Source organism: Ambystoma mexicanum, chromosome 12 (genome assembly GCF_040938575.1).
Source record: "Ambystoma mexicanum isolate Mex_15411 chromosome 12, UKY_AmexF1_1, whole genome shotgun sequence".
NCBI lineage: Eukaryota > Metazoa > Chordata > Amphibia > Caudata > Ambystomatidae > Ambystoma > Ambystoma mexicanum.
The window spans coordinates 631,771,629-631,796,724 of NC_090936.1; the positions used below are offsets into that span (position 1 = coordinate 631,771,629).

At 46.2% G+C, this 25,096-nt stretch overlaps 1 protein-coding gene across 5 annotated transcripts in view; it reads right to left on the reverse strand.

Moving 5' to 3' along the window:
• The window catches only part of CADPS2 (calcium dependent secretion activator 2), a 2,822,196-nt gene that overhangs the window by 1,022,550 nt on the left and 1,774,550 nt on the right, over positions 1-25,096 (reverse strand). For all 5 annotated transcript variants that reach the window (XM_069629098.1, XM_069629097.1, XM_069629096.1 and 2 more), the window contains one exon: positions 13,486-13,642. In XM_069629098.1, the coding sequence (XP_069485199.1) occupies positions 13,486-13,642 (157 nt within the window). The remainder of the gene's footprint in view (positions 1-13,485; positions 13,643-25,096) is intronic.

Consider the following 25,096-nt stretch of genomic DNA (forward strand, 5'->3'; position numbering starts at 1 on the left):
ATTGACGATGACTTTGCTGAAAAATAACACAGGAGAAGGGAATCATTCTCCTGTAGTTTAGCTGCATAGAATTAGTGGTAGGGTCTGAGCAGGTTAGCTTTGGACGGAGGACAGACCTTTGGTGTGGACTTCACCAATGACGACAAGCCCCCTATTCGAATTGTGTTAGGTAGAGAAACTCAAAGAATAGAGAATGTTAGGCATTTTCTTTATTATTTTCAAATAGACCTGGTATTAGAATCGCACATATTAGTCTGTCTCATTCTTCTGACCTACAACAGTGTGTAGAGAGACATAGGAGCCAAATGAATTGGATTAAGGAAGAAGCAAGACCCCTCTTCGCTAGGGATAACAGGTATGGAAGGAATTTCTGAGGCTGAAAACTGGGGGGATCTATATAGTTGCTCGTCCCAGATATCTGTGTGTAGCCTGCTGTGGCAGGTTCGAATCCCGGCAGGGTCAACTCAGACTTTCATCCCTCCGAGGTCGATAAAATGAGTATCACTCTGTGGGATAGTAAAGACTTCTGTTATTTAAGCACTCTGAGGCCTATGGGTGTGTAGCGCTACATAAGAAATACATTATTATTATTGTGGCAGATGGGGTTCGTACCCTCTACAAAAAGTACCTGCAATCCAGAGGCATGTCGATCTGCCCAAACTCAAAGTATGTAAAGCCAGGAGTTGAAGTTGAGAGAAGCTGGCGTATGGTGGAGATCCTCACACCTTAACCAAGAGAGAGGATAAAGGACAGATAGAAGTGCAATGGGTTGAGTCATGGCGAGAGGAAACAGCTCCGAAGACCAGTATTGTCTCTGTCATGCGGGGGCTATAAGAATTAGTTGTCATGGCCGTTTGTCTCCTTGAAGCACTCTCAGGATGAGAGTATTCAGGGGAAGGTGTAAAGGAAATTGTGCCTGGGGAACGTGAAGACATCTGCCGGGTTGTGTTGTGGTTGAGGCAATCTGTGTCATGACCCATAGAACTTGCCCCTTCTGGACTTCATGGTCCTTATCGCGACGGGGCTTGTATTCCTTGTTACTCCCAACATGGCCATGCCAAGTGACTTGCCTCGCACCAGCCTTCACGTCGCACAAGGCACGTTCTATAAATTGGCCACGCCCCCGCGGCTCCACGCGTCTCAACGCTATCATTAGGTAGTGACTTGACGTGTGTGTGCTGTTTGGCGAAACCATTATTCCTAGTTTCCTGGTTCCTTCTTCCTTCCCTTCACCCCTTCCCTCTAATTCTGCTCCCGGAATCCTCATCCCTAGCGACCCCTACTTTTTTCCTGGACATCCTGGAACTGCGAGCTTCCCGGAACTTTGAACGCGCTCTGCAGCCGGACGAGACTCGAGCGAGCCTATACAAGACCCGATCGGTCCACAAGAGGAATCCTCCCGTGGAACAGAGCAAGAAGCGATCCCAGGTGAGACGGGGGGAGATTTATGACAGTTTGAGATGCCAAACGACCGACACTGATACTGCTATGAGAATGCAGTCTAGGACCTTATGCGTGGAATGCAAGAACTCACAACTGAAGTACAGAACTTAAAAGATGAGAATGCTGCGTTAAAACAGCTTGTTTTGTCTCATGACCCCGCTAACAAGGACAGTGTGTTACTGGGTGGAGTGGTAGACAAATATGATGGCTCGGCAAAATCCTTACGTGGATTCCTGGATTCCTGCTTGGTGCATTTTACTTTTAAGCCCTTTAATTTTTCAACTTCCAGTGAGAAAGTGGGCTTCATAATCTCACACCTCACAGGGAACACGTTGACCTGGGCCACTCCCTTAGTCAACTCAGGAGATGCCCTCCTGGATGATTATTATGGATTCATTCAGGCACTCAAGACTATGTTCGACCGGCCACAACAGGTTTTTAGTGCTCAGGAACGGTTACTTGATTTTTGACAGGGATCTCAGGATATGCTATACGTTACTAGATTCAAACAACTGGCCAAGGAAGTGGATTGGTCCTCAGAAGCAAGTTTCACTCTATTTCGCAGCGGTCTAAACGAGGATATTAAGGACGAATTAGCCAGGGTGGCTCATCCTAGCTCATTCCAGGCTCTTATGGATCCAGCCATGCAAATAGACTTCCGAATCCAGGAATGAAAGGCTGAAAGAAGAAAGACCAAGATACCCTTTCAAAAGAATTCCCTTGAGAATTCTGCAAAAACCCATCCTGCCCCAACCCCTGACATAGATCCGGAACCCATGGAAATAGGAGCCTTCCGTGGGCCGATTTCCCCACAAGAAAGAAGTAGAAGGATCCACACAGGCCTGTGCATGTATTGTGCCTTGGATAAACACCTTGTTAGAGAATGCCCTCTAGCCCTTCCACGGCATTCGGGAAACGCCAGCTCCCGATCCTTGATGGAGCGAGGTGTCGGGAGACAGATGTTTGCTCCACATCAATTCCATCCTTGAACTCTCCTCGACAAAACAATTTGGTTATACTACAGGCCTTCCTGTCGCCCTCCAAGAACAAGACCTATCCCATTCTGGCCTTGGTGGACTGCGGAGCTATGGGAATTTTCATTGATCAAGACTGGGTTGTTAGTCATCATATTCCGTACAAGACACAAAACACCATGCAGCCGGTGGAAGCAATTGACGGAAGACCCCTCTGTTCAGGACCCATAAGCCTGCAGACTAAAGAGATCCAACTTTCCATAAACCATCATCATGAGCGGATTACATCCGACATCATTAAGTCAGCCCATTACCCCATGGTGTTGGGTATGCCCTGATTACAAAAGCACAATCCGTATATCAATTGGACAGCAGGATCATTATTCCTGGGCTCAGAGTTCTGTATGTCCCATTGTCTATCCCTGGATCCCTCCTCGACACCTCCTAAAGAACCACCAAGAGACCAAGAAACACCACTCATGGTTTCCAATATCATACAGGTTCCAGAGGCCTATCAGGGATATGCTGATGTATTTTCTACTGCCATAGTCCAAGCCTTACCCCCTCACAGGCCCGAAGACTGTGCCATAGATACAGATCCCTCAGCAGTAATTCCCTTCGGCAGAATGTTCATTCTTTCCGAACCTGAGAAAAAGGCCCTTCGGGAATACCTAGACACCAATCTTGAAAACGGCACCATAAGACCCTCGAAATCTCCAGCGGGTGCTTCGTTGTTCTTCGTTCCCAAGAAGGATACCAAGGAACTCAGACTTTGCCTCGACCATCGAGGCTTAAATCAATGCACCCTCAAAGATCGGTACCCACTGCCCCTGATCTCGGATATCCTGGAAGCTGTGAGAGGCGCCGTAATATTCACAAAGTTGGATCTCCGGGGTGCCTACCACTTAATCCGTGTCCGGGAAGGAGACAAATGGAAAACAGCCTTTAGAACACCCTTTGGTCACTATGAATATCTAGTCATGCCCTTTGGACTAGCTAATGCTCCCGCAGTCTTTCAGCGTTTTATGGATAGGGTGTTCTCTGACATGTTGTTCCTCTTCGTCATTGTCTATCTGGATGACATATTGATTTTTTCCAAGGATCCTCTAAAGCATGAAGAACATGTAAAGGCAGTACCACAACGACTTTGTGAACACAAACTTTTAGCCAAACCCGAAAAATGCTTGTTTCATGTTACTTCTGTTCACTACGTAGGATTCACCCTTAGCCCAGAAGGAATTGGTATGGACCCTTCAAAGGTAAAGGCCATACTGGCCTGGCCCGCTCTCACATCTGTGAAACAAGTACAATCTTCCTGGGGCTCGCCAACTTTTACCGGAAGTTTATTTCTACCTTTTCCGAGATCGTACAGCCGATCGTTGCTCTCTTGAAGAAAGCCACCCCCTTTATCTGATCTACACCGCAAGATAAAGCATTCCAACGATTGAAGACAGAGTTCACGCAAGCCCCCATCCTGGCCCCACCCGACATAAATCGCCCATTCCTAGTGGAAACGGATGCCTCTAACTACGCCATAGGAGCAGTCTTGAAACAGGAACTTGAGGATAAACTGGAACACCCCATTGCTTACCTTTCACGAACCCTGACTCCCAGCGAGACACACTATTCCGTCCTGGAGAAGGAACTGTTGGCCATCCGCCAAGCCTTCACTGAATGGCGACACCTACTTCTGGGTGCTAGATATCCAGTTCAGTCCGCACAGACCATCGGAATCTCCAAATTCTACAGTCGTTGGAGTGCAGGAACAGTCATCAGGCACGTTGGGTCTACTTCTTTGCCCAGTAACAATACCAAATCACTCATGTTCCCGGATCACAAAACATGATTGCTGACACCTTGTCTCGACGTCCAGACTACGTAGCCACTGAAGACGAGGCCTATCCTAAGATGTTTCCCCACACTATCTTTGTAGCTCAAGCAGTCAACCTCCTGGAAGAAATCCGAGTGCAAACCCAGTCCTCTGACCTCTGGAAGGATATTTCAAGGAAGAATCCATGGAATCTAAGAGTTAAGGAAGGATATTTATTCAAGGACAATGCACTGGTCATTCCTATGCAGAAATTACAACAAAGGATAATAAACCTCTGCCATGATACCCTTCACTCCGGTCATCATGGTATATCTAACACCCTCCGTCTTATACAGAGACAGTTTTGGTGGCCTGGAATGAAGACCGACGTACAACAGTACATCAAGGCTTGTGCTATCTGTGGTCAAAACAAACATGATAACAAGAGACCGGCGGGTCTTCTACTGCAACCATCGCTGCCAACAAGACCATGGGAATTTATTGCTACGGACTTCATTGTGGAATTACCACTTTCCCGAGGATACACGACCATCATGGTAACCATAGACTTGTTCACTCATATGGCTCATTTTACACCGTTGTATAAACTGCCATCCTCCTCATAACTTGCTGGAATCTTCCTGGAACACATTTTCCGTCTTCATGGACTTCCTTCCAAGATCATATCGGACCGAGGACCTCAATACGTCTCACAATTCTGGAAACATCTGTGTCGTATTCTAGGGATCCAACGAGCTCTCTCATCAGGTTATCACCCACAAACCAACGGAGCCACGGAACGTGTAAATCAAACCCTGGAGCAATATCTTCGTTGTTTTGCCACTAAGGTTCAGGATGACTGGTCTCTCCTCATACCCCTGGCCGAGTTTGCCTACAACAATTCCGGTCACTCAGCACTCAAGGTCAGCCCTTTCTATTGCAATCAAGGTTTTCCCCCGTCCGTTTTACCTTCTGTTCTTCCAAATCCCACTCCAGTACCTACTCTCGACTCATGGATTCAGACTCTCATCAACATACACAAGGAAGCCAAGGAACAATTGAAAGAGGCCCAGACACGCAGTAAGCGTTATGCGGACACCAAAAGAAGACCAGCGACTTCTTATTCTGTTGGTGATCAAGTCTGGTTGTCCTCGAAACTATTACTGCGACATCTACGGCCAAACAAATTAGCCCCTCGGTACTATGGACCATTTTCCATAAAGGAAATCATCAATCCTGTCTCATTCCGACTCAAGCTACCTGACTCCTGGAAGAAAATACACCCAGTCTTTCACACTTCCCTATTGAAACCCTACATCCAATCCACCTGAAAATCCTGCAGACCCAATCCTGTTGTGGTGGACGATCAGCTGGAATATGAAGTGTCCAGAATATGCGATTCCAGGTATTAACGGGGTCAACTTCAATACCTGGTTGAATTGAAGGGATATCCTCCTAGCGAGAGAACCTGGGAACCAGTTTCTAACTTAAATACCCCTCGATTGCTTAGAAGATTCCATCTCATACACCCGGGCAAACCTGGTGGAACAGGTCTTCGGAGGAGGCATGCTGTCAAGACCCATAGAACTTGCCCCTTCTGGACTTCCTGGTCCTTATCGCGAGGGGGCTTGTATTCCTTGTTACTCCCAACATGGCCGTGCCAACTGACTTGCCTCGCACCAGCCTTCACGTCGCACACGGCACATTCTATAAATTGGCCACACCCCCGCGGCTCCGCGCGTCTCAACGCTATCATTAGGTAGTGACTTGACGTGTGTGTGCTGTTCGGCGAAACCATTATTCCTAGTTTCCTGGTTCCTTCTTCTTTCCCTTCACCCCTTCCCTCTAAGTCTGCTCCCGGAATCCTCATCCCTAGCGACCGCTACTTTTTTCCTGGACATCCTGGAACTGCGAGCTTCCCGGAACTCTGAACGCGCTCTGCAGCCGGACGAGACTCGAGCGAGCCTATACAAGACCCGATCCCATCCACAAGAGGAATCGTCCCGCGGAACAGAGCAAGAAGCGATCCCAGGTGAGACTGGGGGAGATTTATGACAATCTGCTTGCAAATGACTCGCACTTGGAGTTGGCCTCCATGGTGAACAGGTCTATATCCAGTTTCCCCATGTTTGGAAGATAAATTCCAACTGGCTTTGCAGGAGCTCCCACTCATGGCTGGAGCAGAGCTCTGTGCCGAGGGATTCAACTACTGAGTTGTTGATGCCAGGCAGGTGGAAAGAAGACAGGAACATTCTGTGGGCTATTCCCCATTTCCACAGCACTTGTACTTCGCTGGACAGGATCTGCAATTTGGAGAGCCATTGTTTCCTGATGTAGAACATTGTCGTAGTGTTGTCCGTGAACATGCATGCTGTTCCCCTAGCACCTGAGGTAGAAAATACTTCAGCAAGCAAACCAAGGCAATGTGTTTTCTTGTGGTGACCAGAGCTCTCTGGTATGAAGTTGTTCGTCCTATGTGGGCTCCCCAGCCATCCATGGAAGCATCCCATGTTATGGTCACCTTGTGACAGGTAGCTGTGAAAGCTGCACCACCCCTGAGGTTATTGGTGTTCCGCCACCAAAGAAGAGCTTTGTGGAATGCATTGGGAAGCCAGATTTTGTTGTCCCAATGCCTAGAGACTTTGCATTCAATATTAAAAAACTCTTGTAGGTTATGCATATGAAGTTGGCAGTTTTATATTATTGATATGCCGAATGACAGCATATCCAAGAGGTACTTCATTGTCTGGACTGAGTTAATGAGTATTCGAAGCAGAGTTTGAATGGTGGCGGAAATAGTATGCAACCTTTCATCCAACTGAGTGGATGTTGATGTAGCTGTGTTTAAGGCAGCTCCCAGGAATACCATTTGCTGTGATGGAGCTGTGGATGACTTCTTGTAATTTAACTAGAAGCCCAATAATGTTAAGAAGCTCTCTGTACTTTCAGTGTTTACGAAGCTTTGGTCGAGTGTGACAGCCTGAACTAATCAATTGCCTATATATGGGTAGAACGTGGATTCCTGCTTATCTGAGGTGAGATGCGGATGGCGCAAGGCATTTTGTGAAAATCCTTGGTGCCGACTTGAGGCCGAATGGGAGAACTTTGAAATGGAGGTGGCGGCCTACCAGTGTGAAGTGCAGTGCTGGTTGAAAACGGGGTCGTGAAAATTGGCACCTTCCATCTCTAGCTCTAGAGAGCAAGCCTTGAAGAGGAGCCTGGGAAGGTTCGACACGCGTGCTTGCTGGGATTAAAACTGAAGAAGCATGAAATATTGAATAAAAACTAAAAAGCAGAAATCTGGTCATACTGTACATGTCTAGTATTTAGTGCATCTTTCTATGTTCAGAACTTTTACAATGATTGCTGTCAAACAAACATGAGTATGTGAATATTTACTTGCCCAAAAGACTCGGGAACTTCAGTGTTTAAGGTTACTGTTATAGTTTCTAATGAAACGCAACACTGCCTTGGGGATTGGTTGCCTCCATTCCTATCCAGAGGTAAAGGGACCAGCTACTGGTGGTTTAAAAAGAAATAAAGGGCGGCAAGAGAGGTAGTGAAACCAATGACTCCACGTGTTGAGATTTTATTGTGGAGCAAGAGAATATTGTTTTAGGTGGGTCGGATAGCAAATGTGTATGAATACACACCTCCATTAGTGATGTGTTGCCATTCCATATGTATTTTTCTTGACGTTTGATCTGTTAAAATATTACGATTTTGTGTATAGCTCAGTTTTAATTGGTTGCCTCGGCTTCCAATATAACAGAAGGCAAAGGTATTGTCCTCCACCCTTTTTGGAGCTACCAGAGTTATCTGTTGCTAAGCATAGCGTGGGCAATAGTATTCCACTTACTCTATTATGAACATTGATGCTCGTTCAAGACATCTTGTTTAATCACATGCTGCCATTTTGTTGACACATGTTGCATGACTGCTATGGCTCTTTCTGAAGGAGTTGGCAGTTCTAGTTGCAAAAAGAATGTAACCAAATCGTTAGCTGGGGCATGTTTGCGGTTTGGTTTTTGCCAAAAGTGTGGATCTAAATACATTTCAGCAAAATGGCATTACGTCCTTAAGCAAGACGTCTTACATCTGACCGATGTATGGGTGTATACAAGAGGGTTTGTTATTTTCTGTCTAGTTTTTGTTTGAAATGTCTGGCTGATTTTAGTTAAGCACTTTGATAGTGTGAGCCCTTTAGTCAAATTATGAGGCCTTAATTTATATTTGTTTTACTGAATATCATGTTACAATATTTCGTTGTACCATAGAGATATTTTGTGTACGATCAGTGAATGTATCATAGATTAGTCCTTTTTTAATTTCACCTTGCAAAGAAGGCGGTTTGGTCTAGAGTTTGACATTAAAGCTTTTATTAACTTGTTTGTGTTGTTGGAATTATTGGTTATATATTTGAATGAGGCATTTTGAATGATGCAGGGACTCTTACTGGCGTATTGTGCCCTGGAAAGTGCCTAGAACTCCCCTTTTAGCGCTCCAAATCCCACCAATGAACTCAAACTTTCCTTTGAGGGTTGATGATTAGAGGTAGATTCACAGAAGAGTAAGGGCAGGTGTACATGTTCTGGAACCCCTCAAACCTATTAAAGGGTCTGTGAGATGTTTTGGAGGAATGTTCCAACTTGCCTAATAATGGAAGTAGATGATAAAGCAGAGCCGCAGCTGGCATATGTCCTGAGCAGCAGGTGTATCATCTTCCTGTCCCCCCAATCGCATCCCCATCCATGCAGTTTACGCTGCCCAAATGCAATCCCGACTTCTTAAACTAAAGGCATTCTTTTATTGGCCACCATGCTGCGGAAAAGCATTACAGTTTTGCAATTTACAAGAAAAAAACATGCGTGCTCATTCTTTAAACCCCCCTCATTCCTTTGAAAATATGTTGCCTTACTCGCCTCTTCTCGGCGTGCCATTCCAAATAAAGAAATCAGGATTTCTTGAAATGACCAGTTGGACTGCAGTTGAACCCTCTCTTCCCTACCCTACTTATGAATAATCCAGAAACCCTAGCATGCTCACAGTTTTGAGGACTACTCTGCCTCCTGTTTCAAAGTGATCCTAAGACTTCTGCCAAAAGCATTGTGCATTCCTACTCCCACCTGCTACTTAAAACCCTCTAATCCCTTTGTTCTAAACTGCACAATTACTATTTTGTCATTTCTCAATATGCATGTGTAGCTCTGATTTGTGTCCCAAAATACCGCTTTAGACGTGTCTAAGCACTCCTGTCCTCAAGATAACCAACATCACCACGCCCTAGCAATTCCTTTCATCGACTAATTCCACATACATTAATTGTTCAGATTTGAGCTCATCCTAGAGAATGACCTAATTTGCTCCCTCCACTTTAGACTATACCCACATGCACCCACATTTTAAAAACGAGAATGAAAAATGCCCCTCAGACAGATTCAGCACACCCGAAACAGGTGTTAAAAAGGCTCAACCGGAAAGAAAAACAACTTCACATGGCCATCCTTTTGTCCTCCGCGTTCAGCGAGTGAGGTGTGAGTGGACTGTCAGCTTTGCGACCTACATACTAAGGAAAGTCAAAAGAGTGCCTGTAATTTTCATATCTCAGTTTGCTCTTTTTCTGAGTTGACATGTTCATGCTTCCCATAATGCTTCACTTGTGTTGAGAGGAGGGGGAGGAGCTGGGGAAGAGGGAGAGGTATTCAGAAAGAGAGAGGGGGGAGGGAGAGAGAGAGAAGCAGAGGCATCGTTTGACAGTGGTAAAGTGTGAAAAAGAAAATGTTTTTTTTTTCTGCAGAGCACAGCACGTGGAATATGTTAGGACATTTCATGCCTTGCTATGCCAGGTTATATACTTTGCTATATGTGAGACCTCTTCCATGTTGGCATGTGACAGGACCAGGGTGTTTAGCCTGTTAGAGTGAGCGTGGACCTCTCCCAACCTGGGGTAGGTGATCTACCAGGGCATAGGCCAGAGCCAAGAATACCCCAGTGATGCGGTGAGAGAGTTGCAGAGTCCCAGAACCTGACCTACCCCTGACCATGCCTTGTACAGTAAAACATTTGGTACCACTGTCTTCTACACCTTGCCTTCCAGCCTCGTTTCTAGCCGAGTCCTTTTTCTTCCTTCTTTGCAGGACCACAGAATCGAGGAATCACTGTGGCCACACCAAAACAATACAAAAAGGGAAAAAGGATACGGCTGAAAATCTCACTCCACCAACGTTCGTCATAGTAGCAGTCAAGCCGTAGACTTCACCAGGCTAGGGGAGAGAGGCCGACATGGCGACACCAAGTGACATCGATAGTGGCAGGAGGGGAATAGAGGGAAAGGAGAGTGGGAGTGAATGTCTGAAGAAGGAGGGAGACTGAGAAGGGATTAGTGAGCAAGAGAGGGGAGGAGAAGAAAACATATAGGGAGAGATGGTTTTACTGGACCTAGGAAGATTGGGGCGGGGAGAGGGAAGAAGGAAAAACAGGGTGCAAGAGAGTGGAAAGGAGAAAGATCACTGAGAAGAGAAAGAGAAAATGTGAGACTCTTGAAATTCAATCCTTACATCATGATATCCACTTTGGGTAACCCTTAGGAAGTTCCATAGGGAGTAAGGTAGGTAAGGCTACAGGAGTTAGGCCCTTATTGAAAGACTATGTTAGAACCAGACAATAGGAGTTACTGTTTCTAGCCTTCCAGCACATCTTTTGGGGAATTAGCGCCATCAGGGCTAGGGTGGTGGGACCCCCAGGAAGGACGAGGATTAGACTAGGAACCCCGTTAGTCTGCCCTGCCTACCTTCATTTACCAGTTGAGCCTTTGACATTGATAATGAAATGCCTAAACTTCATATCTGGGTACACAGGTTTTTGAAGCCTTCTGTGACATTGCGCCTGTCACTAACCTTCTCACCATTCTACTTTCCACCTTATACTACACACATTGACCATCACTTGCACACTGCAGATGAACACTACCTAGTGCCCCAATCCCAGCACATATAAACACCACTTGAATGCTTCATCTTTCTCACCAGTTTGTCACACAAAGCCCTCAAACTACCCTCCCTCTCAGGGCAGACCTTATTAATAGCAAACCAATCATAATACATACACACCTGGGGCTCACATCAGGATACTGCAATGGCTGAAGGATCAACAGATGAATTAAAGCAAACTGAAAGCTCATTTCAGAGCTAAGCTTTATTTTTGTCTCAAACAGGATTTGGTTTGACAGAGCCCACAGGGATAGATCTATGAATTTAGAAGTAGCAGTACGGGTCTCTCTAAGAACCTTCACTACCTTTAAGCCCCATGTCCTAAGCCCTCTCCTCTTTCCCATAGTTTGGGACTGCCACCTCGGCATGCCAGTCATTCAAAGTCTCTGAGATTTCATAGGGTTCCAAACACTACTTTCTTGGCTCTTGGATTTTTCTTGCCTGCTCCTGAAGTATTCAGCTTTATGTGTTGGTCCTCCTGGACAGTCCTACCAGGGACCCTCTAACTAATACCCTAAGATCGTCCCACACTATTCAAATATCTGAGGCCCAGGCTACACTCAGCTTTCCCATTCTGTACTTGTTATTGGCCAACTAAGTCGTACTTTGAGCTTTGGGAGTCTTTCCCCAATTCCTCATCTCTGGCTCGAATTTCTGTTCCTCCACCACCACAAAAGGAGCATCCTTTTGGCCCAGGTCTTAAAGGCTGTCCCTCCCTTCCTCTGTCCTCCACCACTCACTCCTGGTTACCTCTTGTTTGGTTGCATCATTATTTCATCAGTCTGTCTCTTTCCTCCTTCCTCCTTTCTGTGAATTTCTGCTTCTGTTTCCTTTGCTCGGTCTAGTCTCCAAAAGCATTATCCTTTCTTTTCTTGAGTTGTTCATTGTTCCATTTCAACTCCAACTTGTTCTTCTCTCGGCTTTAGCCCCCAAACCGCTTGCCTGTTTTCTGCATTCAATCCAACACATCCTTCATCAGCTGATCTCCCTCTCTCTTACCCTACACTGCCCCCACGTATCACACTTCTTCCTCACATCACACTACATCCCGGCTGATTAGCATGCAATACAGCACCAATTACTGAAGATGCGTTACCAAAATAAGGTCAAAGATCCAACATTACATTAAATTACATTGTATTTGTATAGCTAGCACACTATAGACCCGCAGGCATAAAGGCGCGGACAACAAAAAAATAGACAAAAAGCCTAAGAAAGAGTTACCTATAACTCAGCTTAACTTTTCTAGAAAAAACAATTACAAATAAAGGAAGAATTGGCTGAAGAGGAATATGCCCACTATTGCACTGCCTCCTAGGGCAATCTCAGGTGAAAAGAAAGGTTTTAAGATCTTTCTTAAAAGTTGCAAGACATTTATGGTTGCGCAAGTAATCTGGTAGTTGGTTCCACAAGCTGGGCGCTTTAAAAGCGAAAGCGCTGTCCTCTGTCTTGGAAGTCCTTGGTCTAAGTTGCTCTAGAAAATGTTGAGATCCCGACCTTAGAGATCAGGTATTCACGTTATCGTTGATGTAGCACTGACAATCGTCTGCAAAAAAAAAAGGCCTTAAACAACTAACGTCCAGTTTGCTTTTCCGTTTTTGGAAAATACTGAAGGTATACGTGGCTCATATCCAAATTTACAATTAGATTTTTTTAAATTCTATTGCAGACTTGTATTTTGATCAAAGGTAGTAAAATGGCACTTTCAAAAAATCTCTTTGACAGAAAATGTGGGCCTTCAATTTATTCAGGCAATCTGGCCAAGCATTTCTGTTTCATGTGTTGAGCCTTCCCTAGAATTTCTAAAATGGTTTGGTCATTTTCACCTCATGCTTTCAATACATGGATCCACTATCGCAAACGCTTACTAAACTACCAAACAATCCATACAGAAGTCTACAAGTTATTCGGTGTCGGCATATTGTCCCTTACATGGTTTCTGAAGGGCACCCCTCAAATAATGTAGTTATTTTCACTTGAGATCTAGTTAGTTAGCCTCACTGTACTGTAAACTGATATTGTTGATGCACTGTAAACAGATATATACTATACTTACTATTCACATACATACAGACCTATCTAGATGCGACAGACAAATGAGAAGAATATAATTAACAGATGGACACATAGAAAGACACAGTTACTGAAAATAGCTAGGTAGTCTAGACGCCAAATTGACCACAAACAGCCAATTGGAGATGCCTGCAGCTATTCATTAGACTTTTCTGGAAACAAACCATATGAAAATAAATAATTAAAAAGGTCTTACGGTCATTTCGTAGGAAATTATTTAGCAGCTGGAAGAGTGGGAAACTATCCCAGGAATCCTGAGGTTGATCCTCCAGAGCAGAATCCATATCAACAGAAAAGAGGGACCAAAATATCTCTGCATGCTCCGCCATCAAGTCTGGCCACCAAGCGAACGCCTGCAAGGTCATAGCAATTTTAGTAAGAGCACCTACTGTTAAAAACTTGGCACAAACTTTACTGTATACATGTTCTGGCCTGTTTTGACAGAAATATTTGAAAATATATTTTACATAGAGTTATCCTTTATGGCTCTACCTGAGAACTCAGTCTTTTCTGGATTGGAAGTCCAGCGTATGGGATATCACTGCTTCAGAACACAGACCACCTCCAAAATGAGACAGAAGCGACACTGGGTGCTTTTCCGTGAACGTGTGCTACCTTATGCCAGTGCTCTGTGCCTATTTTCAAAAGGCAGGATTCTGCAACCTTTGACTGTCATGATGTTTTGGACTGAAACTCAGACTAGGGATCTTGGGTGCCATATAGTGAAACACATCTGGAAATCTGTGGGCCGCAGGCCCCTGTACACTAAGCTATTCACTGGACAATGAAATCTGTGCAGAATCATGGCATGCTGTATGTTTTATTTCCTAAGAGCAATAGACATAATGGAAAGCTTCAGTCATCAGAATAACCAACTTTCACTCTGTATGAAGCTTTAGGATCTTGACCCTAATTACAGGACTAATTAATACAAATATGGCTTTTGATGATATTCAGTGCTACATGTTTTCTCTGGGAGTCCCTTTTTTTAACATATATTTTATTGAAATTCCGATGAACATAATACATAGACAGCATTGTATGAAATCCAAAAGGAAACAGCACAACATTGAAATTTCAGTTTTTGTCAATATATAACTTTAATGCTTAACACAGCCATTTAAACATCCAGTAAAAGTTGAGAGGGAGAAGAAGAGAAGAGATGAAGCCGATAGGAAAGAGAAGAAAGGAGAGAAAGAAGAAAAAAAGATGGAAAAATTATAGAGGAAGTAACACATTGCCAACTGTATGGTCCTGAGTTTGACTGAGGTGAGGATTTCAGCTTGTGAGTTCACCTTTATTAAGTCATGGCTTTTTGAGGTGCTTCAAAAGTAGAGGCTGGAAGAACATCTGCTCTTTGTCCCCCACATATTCTAAGAAAGGCCACCATGTGCATGAGAATTTAGGCAACCTTCCCTCCGCCCAACGCTGTGAGTTTCTCCATCCCCAACAATTCCCACACCTTCACCCACCAGTAAGATCTGTGGACCCTCCACAACCTTCCAAAAGCGTGACCAGGTGATTCAGGCTGCCATAAGCATCTGGGAAGTCAGTTCAGTTCTTGCACCTGACATAGAAAGGACCCATCAAGGAGGGCATCCTCCAGTAACAGGATCCATGGGTTCCATCGGAAGCAGGGTGCCTATGATCTCTTTAATTTTAGAACAGACCTCCAGCCAAAAGGACTGTATTACGAGACAGTGCCACCATATATTTGCAAGGTCATCCTGCTCCCAGCATCCATGCCAACATCTGCAAGAGAGGGTGGAGTTCATAGCGTGCAAGCGTTGCGGGGACAGATGCCATCGTAAGCACCACTTAATTGCCCTTTTCTTCATGGTGGTGCAACACAAGCTTTTTTGGGTTCTGGTCCATATCCTCACCCAGGATTCCCCTGGGGTCCCCATGCCCAGCTCTTTTTCCCATGCCACCATGTAGGGGAGCTTCTCCTCTGGCGTGGCGCTTTCCAGAAGCCTATAAAACGTGGTTAGTCTATGTTGGTTCTATCCCTGATGGGGGACGGGATGCTGCCTGCCGTACGGTAGGGTTAGTTAACCATTGCCGCAGTTGTCCATAGCGGAACCGCTCCGATTTGGGCAGTTTGAATTTCTCCTTACACGCCACAAAGGTCAGGGGGCCCCGGTCATCATAAAGGTTTGCAATCTCAGGTGTTCCCCCGCGGTCCAGAGCTGGAAGGCTCTTGCTGGTAGGCCTGAGGTGAAAGCTGGGTTTTGGATAATAGGCGAGAGTGGACCCAGGCCCAATTTAAATCCCTTCTGAGCACAGGCTTTGTCCCAAATTTGGAGTGCCGCTGGAGTAGTAGTCAGCATGGTGCCTCACTGTCGACGCGCTTCCTTGGGGAGGACTGGCAAGTGACTCAGGGGGAAGGGAGATGCGAATTGCTCAATGTCTCTCCATTTGGCAGCTTCATGTGCACCCGCCCAGCTCAGGATGACGGCTACTTGAGCAGCTCAGTAGTACCATGGGATCGAAGGTAGGACTAAACCGCCCAGCATTTTCCCTTTTGTGAGGACCTTGCGAGAAATACGTGTTTTTTGTGCTGCCAAATGAATTGTCCCACCGCTTTCTGTAGGATGAGTAGTTCCCATTCAGGGATAAGCACTGGCAATGTGTGAAAAATGTACTGCAGCTTTGGAAGGAGCATCATTTTGACAGCGTAAATACAGTCGAGCCATGAAATTTCTTGCGAGTCCCATCTTTGAAGCCATTCCTTGGCTTCTTTTTAAAGGCCAGGGATGTTCGTCAACAGCAAGCCGGAGTAGGTGGGGGTTTAATGTACTCACAGGTAGGAGATGTCTGTCTTCGATCATCGGAAGGGGAATCTTTCCGGTAGGGTTGCCAGGGCTGTCAACATTTCTGTGAGGCCCATGCCTATAGATTTTTCTAGGTTTATTGCAAACCTTGAGACTGCCGTGAATTGGGCCAACAGATCTATTAGGGCCAGGAGTGAGATAAGTGAGCCTTTTAGAAAGCAAAGCACGTCATCAGCATATAATGTCAATTTATGACACCCCCGCCCCCTCCCATATCTGAAGCCTTTGATGTCAGGATGGAGGCAGACTCGCTAAGTCAGGGGCTCTATAGCCAAGGCAAATACCAGGGGGGATAGAGGGCAGCATCCCTGTCTAGTCCCCTTACACTGGGCTATTAGGGAGGACCACCGAGAGTTAACCCTGACACAGGTAGTTGGGATCTAAAAGTTTGCGAGTACTAGCTTGGTGAAATAAGGGCCAAACTCAAACCCCGGTAATACCAATTTCAGGTAGTCCCAGGACATACTATCGAAGGCTCTACGAGCATCAAGGGATAATAGCGATAGGTTTCCTGCTGGGATTTGAGGGGCCAGAGCTATAAGGTCAATCCCCGGTCAAATATTGCTGTGGGCCGAGAGATTTTGAATGAAGCCCGTCTGATCGTTATTGATTAATACGGGAGAATTTCCCCAAGCCGCCGTGTCATTTTACTGAAAAGCTTTGCGCCAGCATTAAGCAGGGCATTTGGGTGGTAAGATGTACACTCCGCCGTGTCCTTACCCGGTTTCAAGATTAACATGGTGTTGGACTCCACCATGGTATGCGTCACTGTCCCGGAGGAGAAAAAGGAATTCAACAGTTTAGTCAAGTGGGGGATCAGTTGTGTGCTAAAAGTTTTATAGAACTTGTTAGTGAAGCCGTCGGGCCCTGGGGCTTTCCCCGCGGGGAGGGAGTGGATTGCAAGTAAAACCTCTTGATCAGTGATAGGCCCTTCCAGGGGATCCTGTTGGGTTTGGGAGAGTTGGGGGAGGTGAGAATTGAGTATAAAGTCTTGAATTGCTTGCTGGTCACCCCGATGTGCAGCCGAGTTCACCCGGTAAAAGTCCTCCATAATTCAGAGTTTACTCTCTTCTGAGGTCTTGCACTTCCCATTAGCATCCCATAGAGCTTCTATGTGGTTGTGCCTGGCCTGATGTTTCAGTTTTGCCGCTAACAATTTATTGGCCTTATTCCCCCTTGTGTAAAAGTATTGTTTTGTAAGCAGCAGGGAGTGCGGTGCGCGCCCTATGTGATGTGCTTTTAGGGTCTTCTGAGCTATTCGCAAGTCCCGAAATGAGCACTGGAACCCCTTCTCCCTCTGAATAATCTCTCCTCTACATGGGCCTGGAACTATTTCCTAGTCTTCCCTCATGCAAAGGCTTGGTCTATATTATGAACCCAAATAACCGCCTTCGCGGCATCCCACACAGTCTTGCGCCCCACGGCTCCAGTTTAATTTTTCATAAAATAGTGCTTTATTGCTTCGGATACGCGGGAGTGAACTAAGTAGGAATTCGTTCAGACACACAAAGGGCTTGAGCGGGGGGCTTGGGTAGGGCGGATTCATCATGAGCATCGCTGGGGCATGGTCTGATAAAGCTTTTGGGAGAATCTCAATGCTAGTTACATGTGGGATGAGGGTGTCAGAGAGGAGGAACATATCCAGTCTGGAGAACCTCTTGTGGACAGCCGAGAAAAAGGTATAGTCGCGCTCCTCCTGGTGAAAGAAGCGTCAGGCCTTGATACGTGAATGTTCACGTAATAAGGTGGTAAGGGCTATAAAGTTTTTCTTATTGTTTGGGAGTCGGGGTAGGGATTTATCCACCACTGCATTAAAATCTCCACCCAAGATGACATCCCCTTCAGCAAATTCCCTCAAAGTCTTTGACAATGAGGCGTAGAATATGTCTTGGTCGGCATTGGGGGCATACATCAAAACGAGAGTCACATTTTACCTGTATAGCAGTGCCACCACCATGATATAACTCCCCTCCCCATCCCACAAGATATTTAACATTTTCAGTGGGGTGCCCTTGCGTATCAGGCGTTTTTTCGAGCCGCTAGAGTCACAGAACCTAGTGGGGTACAGTTTATTGTTGAGACAGAATTTATCTGAAGGCAAGAGGTGGGTCTCCTGAAGGAACAGGAGCAAGGAATTAAGGGTAGCCAATCTATGAAAGAGTGCCTTGCATTTCAATGGGGAATTTAGACCCTGTACATTCAGGGTAAGGCAGTTAACGTCAGGAGTCGGCATCATACGGCCTCTCAGGCGTGCCCAAAAAGCAGTAGGAAGTTGTCTTCTCGACAGGGGGTGGCCCAGCGATCCCTCTTCTCGGCGAACCCATATTCCCAGGCAGTGTGTTACAGTCCAAATTAATTAATCAGATTTAAACATTAAAAAAACAACGTAAAGCATTTATGAACTTTCCAAAACTTTTCCAACCATAACATTAGGTCAACAGTAGTGGGCGTAATCCGTTCAGAAGGTCGATCATTGCTGTGTCCCGCTTCTTCTCATCATGATGAGGAGAAAGTGAGAGAGAACAGGGGAAGAGTGCTTAGGTTGGCGACCTTCCCCGATTTACACAAGTCCAGCGGTGAGTGGATTTCTAGTCGATTCATCTGACGCGGTCGACTACTCCGCTTCAAAACTTATCGGTGCCAGTGATGGGTTCCTGGTGCCGGGAGCTCAATCAGGGGGCCGCAAGGGTTCCGACCCAGCCCTTGGTGTTGCTGCTAACGAATGCCGACCTCTGGTTTCCTCCTATCTCATCTCTCGGGGTAGGCTCAAATTGGGGGACATCCGATTTTGCGACTTCTGAGCTGTTATCGTTGTTCACCTCCTCCATTAACTCTTTCGCCTCCTCTTCTGAGTTGATTGTGCAATGCCGATTGTGATAGCCAAAGATCAATTTACAGGGGAACCCCCAACAATAGCGGATTTTCCTGGCCTGTAGCCATGAGGCTATCTTTTGCAGAGGCCTGCAGTTTGCTAGAGTATAGGGCAAAAGGTCCTGGAATAGTGTAAGGGATGTCCCCCGGAAAATCACTGGCTCTGGCCTTCTAGCCGCAGCCATAATCGCCTCTTTTTGATGGTAGAAATGCACACGAGAGAGGACGTCTGGCAAAAGGTTACGTCTTTGTTGGCCAGAGGAATAGACCCGATGGGTCCTATCTAGGACAAGTTCCTCCGAGTCTGGAAGATCAAGCAATGACTTGAAAAGAGCACTCACATATGCAGAAAGTTCTTGATCTGCAACGTGGCATGGAACCCCACGTAGGCAGACATTGGGCCTCATTCCGAGTATGGCGGTGGGGGTTAACGGCACTGGTAAGGATGTTGGTGCCGTTAACCCCCTACCACCACATTCCGAGGTCCCTTAGCGGGTCCCACCAGGAACGGCTGGTCTGACTTGGTCTATATTATGAATAATAGCACCATGGCTGCCTCCAAATTCGGAATAACCCCCATTGTTCCTTCTTGACATTTTTTCTAAATCAGCTTGTTCCCCCCAGACGTCCTCAAGGTGTTCCTCTATTCCCTCAACTCTATTCGTGAGCAATGCATAGTCATGTGCCTGTTTGCATGCTGTATTTTCAATGCCATTAACTTGAGATTCTAGGCCGTGCAGATGGGTGTTCAGGCTCACAATTGATCGGGCCAGGGAGTCTTTAGAGGTTTTTATCTCTTTATCTCATGCATGATGTCTTGCTTAAAACCCTTCAGCATGTCCTCGGCAAAAAGGTACGGGTGGGGGGAGGCCGCACCCACAAGGCATTCTCCTGCTCATCCGGTCCAATCACTCACCGCACTGGGCCTGGTGCCGCCTCAGCTTCAAAATCTCCCTGGGTGCTCACAAGCACCAGCTCCTTCCTTGCGGGTGAGTGGGAGCGAGAGGGGCGGTCCAGGGTGTTGCAGCTGTTGGGGCCCATCTGCATATCAAGACGCCCCTGCCCCCTCCTCACCTTCATGTGTGGGCGGCCACCGATGTCGGTCTGTTCCCCGGGCTCTGGGCCTCAGCAGAAGTACGGGGGGGGGGTGATTGCAGAACGACTTCTACGCCCCCTCCCAGCATGGCTGTGTCGGCTTGGCAGGTGGGTCAGCGGAACATGCAGGGGAGCACACTCCTTTCAGTTCTCAGCGTTTCCCTGCTGAGGAATCACAGCGAATCTGACCCAGGCGCGCAAGCCGCCATCTTGCTTTCAGGGTTGCTCAGACACCAAAGGCAAAAGCACCTTGTCTGTGGCTTTCCATGTCGCGGTTTCATCTCCTGGACCAGCCTCTCACTCGGGGGCACCACTGGAGTCTGTATAGGGAAGAACAGGATCCATTTCTCGGGATAGTTTCATAAAATCGGGTGATACAGCACGGAGCGCACGGCAGACACGTCTTCATGCCGTGCTAGACACGCCCTGCTCTGTGAATTTTATGCTTGTGTATTAGGCTCCTCTTTTTAAACTCTTCATCTCTCTATCGTGACAAACACTGCTAACTATAATTGCCTATTTTTATGTGTAGGAACAGAAACACTCTTTGTGAAGACGGAGCCAGAATAAGCGTTTTTTTGTGCCATGAGGCCAGACAATGCCTGGTTGTAAATGTTCAGTACCATAACAGATCTTCTAGTTAGTAGGTGAGGGCGGAAGCCTTGTTATGTGTGGAGTAATGCCTTCACTATAACACAAATACTTGGTGGTTTGATGGATTCCTTTGACTATTAATTGATAGGTGATGATTCTCCCCCCTTATTGCTATGACATTAAACTATAGAGTATAGACATGTTGTCAGGGTAACCAACCCTATTTCCTTGCTGCTCCTGTTTTAATTGGTCTGCAGAATTTGTCTTCTAGAGATTCTTTGAAATTTAGACCACCTCCCCATGCAGCCAGCCCCAGTTGAGTTGCCCTTTTATCCCCTCTACTCACTTCAAACACTGCTTCATAATAACTCCACCTATGTCCATCAGATCAAGAAAATTGAGAAACAATTAAATATAAGTAAACAATTTGCACCTGGGGAAGGACTATCAGTCAATCAGGTGTCTGGAACAGCGAGTGAGAATGCCCACCCACTGTTCCAGCCACCCGGGAACCTTCCCTGGGTGGTGCCATTTTTTTTTTTCTTTACATGCAGAGGCAACAGGGACCTTCTCCCTGTTGTCTCTTGCACTCCTCCACCCCTCAGAACAATCCAACCCCTTCCCCACCACCTCCCCACTTATCTGCTGGGGACCGGAACTCTGTGCTCTGGTCCTGCTGCTCATCCCATCTGGATGCTGCCAATGAAATGGAAAAGGGACTTAGTCCCTTTCCCATATGGTGGCGGTCATCTTTTTTCTTCATTTTCCTTTTTTCCTCAGGGGATCAGCAGCGCAAGCAGTGCGAATCCCTTGAGGGGGAATAAAGAAAGCCATTTACACCCCAGACTAAGCCCGGCGTGCAAATGGCTTTCATGCCCGCTTTGGGGTGCGGACACGGCCTTTAACGGCCCACAGGCTGAGCTGAGGCCCTCGCTTTGCTCGGACCTACAATGGCTTAGCATGGTGGGCAGTTAAAGGCTGTGTCCACCCTCCACAGCAGGCATGAATGCCACTGTATTGTTATTAAACCTGCCAAAGCCAACACTGTTTTATTTCTGCATGAGCCATGGACAGAGCAAATCTGAAGCCATAAGTGATGAGGCAGCGTCTGCAACCACGTTAAGAGAGGTGACCCAGGTAGAGAGACGATTGGTTGAGATGCAAGTGAGAGACCATAAGTCCATGCAAATGTTACTTCAGTCCCTGTCCAGGGCACAGGTACACCCAGTTCCCAGCTCAGTTTCATCATGGAGGGCTGCCACATTACATATCAGATGAGGGTTTACTTCATGAAAAGATCCATTGGAGAAGAGAACTATATTATGCGAATAGAGCAAGCCTATTTTCCCTCCAATGCCAGAAGATGTACTGTTAGCAAGTTCACTGTTAATGTAACCAACTAAATGTATCAGACTGACTTTTCTCTATAAGTCTCATTGTGAAAAACCCCTATAAAAACCTTGCTATTTCTGTGCCCAGGCCACAATTTTGGTATACTAACCCAATTTACTTGCCCCTTTCTGCACATCTGTAAAGAAACAAACCTTGTCCCTACTGTTGCTCCGTAGTTTCCCATAGGATTCTTTGGTGATGTGCTGTAAAATTGTACAAACCCCAATTCTCACTTCAAGGACAGTTACTCGGAAGCTAACGCAAACAAATGGCTTAATAACATTCTCATCCACTCAACAGATATAGAAAAATGGAGGATAAGCTTAATGGCATATTTCAACATATATATTCAAAACACCCTTAGTGAAGACCTACACTGGAAATCCTCCCTGTCACATATCTAACCCCTGTGACAAATTGAAGGAATTTGCCCCTTCTAACCAAAGGGTAGCCCACTTCCCCTGTGAGGCTATGGATGTGAACCTGCTCCGTGACACCCTCCCTAGGGGTCGAGACAAGTGCGACCTCACTGGGAGAGACTCCCCCTTAGGGGACTAGGACTCCCATTCCCACGAGGTACTCCATAGAACCATACACACTATGACCTACATGGTAGCCTCTCCAATATCTGAAGTTTCTAAAATTCCAGAATGGTACGAAGAAACTCCTCAGAAATGCCAGTATCTTATAAGACATGTCTCTTTAAGTCAGAATATTCTATTCACTGAGATGAGTCATTAAATAATGTACTCTGGACAGAGAGAGGAGGGAGAGAAGAATGCATACGCGGGCTAGAGAGGGCCCCACGCTCTGCAATGGAGGTGGAAGACACTCAAACGAGGAAGCCCATGAGTTTCAAACTCGCCAGAGACTGCAAGCTGGGACGCCAGTGTCACGGCACAACCCCAGCATGAGAAACTAGCATGGCAGGAGCACTAAAGAAGGTGGTGGCGAGACCACAGAAGGCCAGTAGTAGCCAAGCGCGATCACTGATACCATTGCGCACAGAGAACCGTAGTGTGTCCGACCCCTCGTCAGAAGACTTAGGCACCATGAACAGAGACCAGAAGGAGAAACATGCTGATGAAGGCGAGGCAGCCACGTTCCAACACCAAAGAGAAGGTTGTGTAAAGACAAGACTCCCAAGGACATTCACCCTTCTTATAGAAGGTACCGGGGATAACAGGGATCACAGAAGGTTGAAGAGGAATCATTATATGGTGTGATCAAATCGTCCCAGCAGAAGTCCTGAGAAAAATATATCCGTGAAGCAGATGAACTTAAATGACTGGGATACAACGAAAAGAAATAACATTAAGAGAATAGAACAAAGGATAACAATACCATGGGAGAAAGGGAAGAGTCCTTAGATATTTTGCACAAGAGGAAGAGAATATAAAAAGGCCTGAATATTCTGAACCAGACTTCAGAGGAATTAGACAACTGAAACAAATAAAGAATCAAGTACAATAAGCCAAGCTATACTTTACCCGGAAGGAAAGACTATCTGAATAGTATCTTCCCAGGATATGCTGGAAATAACAACCAGGAGCTTATAGCTTTAAAAAGAACCCCAAAAGGGGATCCCAAGGAGAAGGGAAAAATCCAGAATGCAATTAAAGAGTTACAGAGACTGACCCAAAAAATCACAAGAGAGCCTTGAATAGTTCAAACTGATAAATAAGCTTATAGACTGGTACTAGACTACCCTCAAGGAGAAGGGAGTGATTCTCCAAAAATAGGTTAGTTCTCATAGTATTAGGGTAGTTTTGGGACAGTGGACTATTCATTTGGACATAGACAGGCATCTTAGTTAGAAATATAGGCAGGGACCATCCATAGAGACAGGGAAAGTTATGCCTTACACTTTATTTTAATACATCTTGTGAAGGATGTCTGCAAAGTGTCTGCATCATTCTTCTGATCCAATACAAACCCCCAAAAAGTACCAGCAGTACATATAATTTATATTGATATTTTATTTCTATTTTGCTCGTACACAAGTGTTTCAGAGCGCGACAAAGCAAGGGAGGGGAACAGGGAAGAACAAAACAATGATCTTGCTAGGCCCACTGACATTGAGAACACGCAAGTGTGTGGAAGATGAGGGGGAGTGCATGGAAAGGGGAGGTCGTAAGAGCGGAGCAAAGGAGAAACTGATAAATAATAATAACTAAATAAATAATAAAGGCAACAAACAGTGGTAGTGCAGCCAGCAAGTGCTGGGTTTAAGGCAGCAGACAGGGTAGGTCTGATAAGTGCAGAAAGAAAAAGGTGGGGGACTGTATGGGTACAGTTACAGATCCGAGTGAAAGGGGTGGCAGGGAGGCAGTGCGGCAAGGTGGCAGGGTGACCAGGTACCTGGGCTCAGAGGACAGAGGGAGGCCAGGTGCACGGTGCCAAGTGAGAACAGATCAGCAGGGGAGAGGGCGAGCGAAGGCAGAAGCAAAGAGGAAGGTCTTAAGGTGCTTCCGGAACCGGAGATGGTTCTCAAGTTTTAAAGTGGCAGGGAGGCTGTTCCAGAGGGAGGCCCCAGCCGAAGACAGAGTTCTACTCCCAGCTTGTTTCTTTGAAAAACGACTGACCCTGAGGGAGTTAAAGGTAGAGGAGCGAAGAGCTCGAGAGGGGAGGTATTTGCGGAGGGCTAGCTGAAGGTATTTTGGACCCAGGCCCCAGAAAGCCTTGTGGACAATGTAGAGGGTTTTGATATTAATCCTTGCATACAGTGGGAGCAAATGGAGAGATTTCAGTGCTGGAGAGATAGGTACGATCCCAGGGCTTGAGGCCAAGGACAAGTCTCGCAGTCCTGTTCTTGATTAGTTGCAGAGGGCAGAGAGCAGAGGCTGGGAGATTTAGAAAGAGGCTGTTACAGTAGTCCAACCTAGAGAGAACCAGATTTTGGGAGACCATGAGCTTCTGGGGGAAGGAGAGGAAAGATAGAGAGACATCAGAGATGTGGGCGGAGAAGGAAAGTGTGGAGTCAAAGATGACTGCACGCTTCTTAGCCTCGCAGGTGGGTGT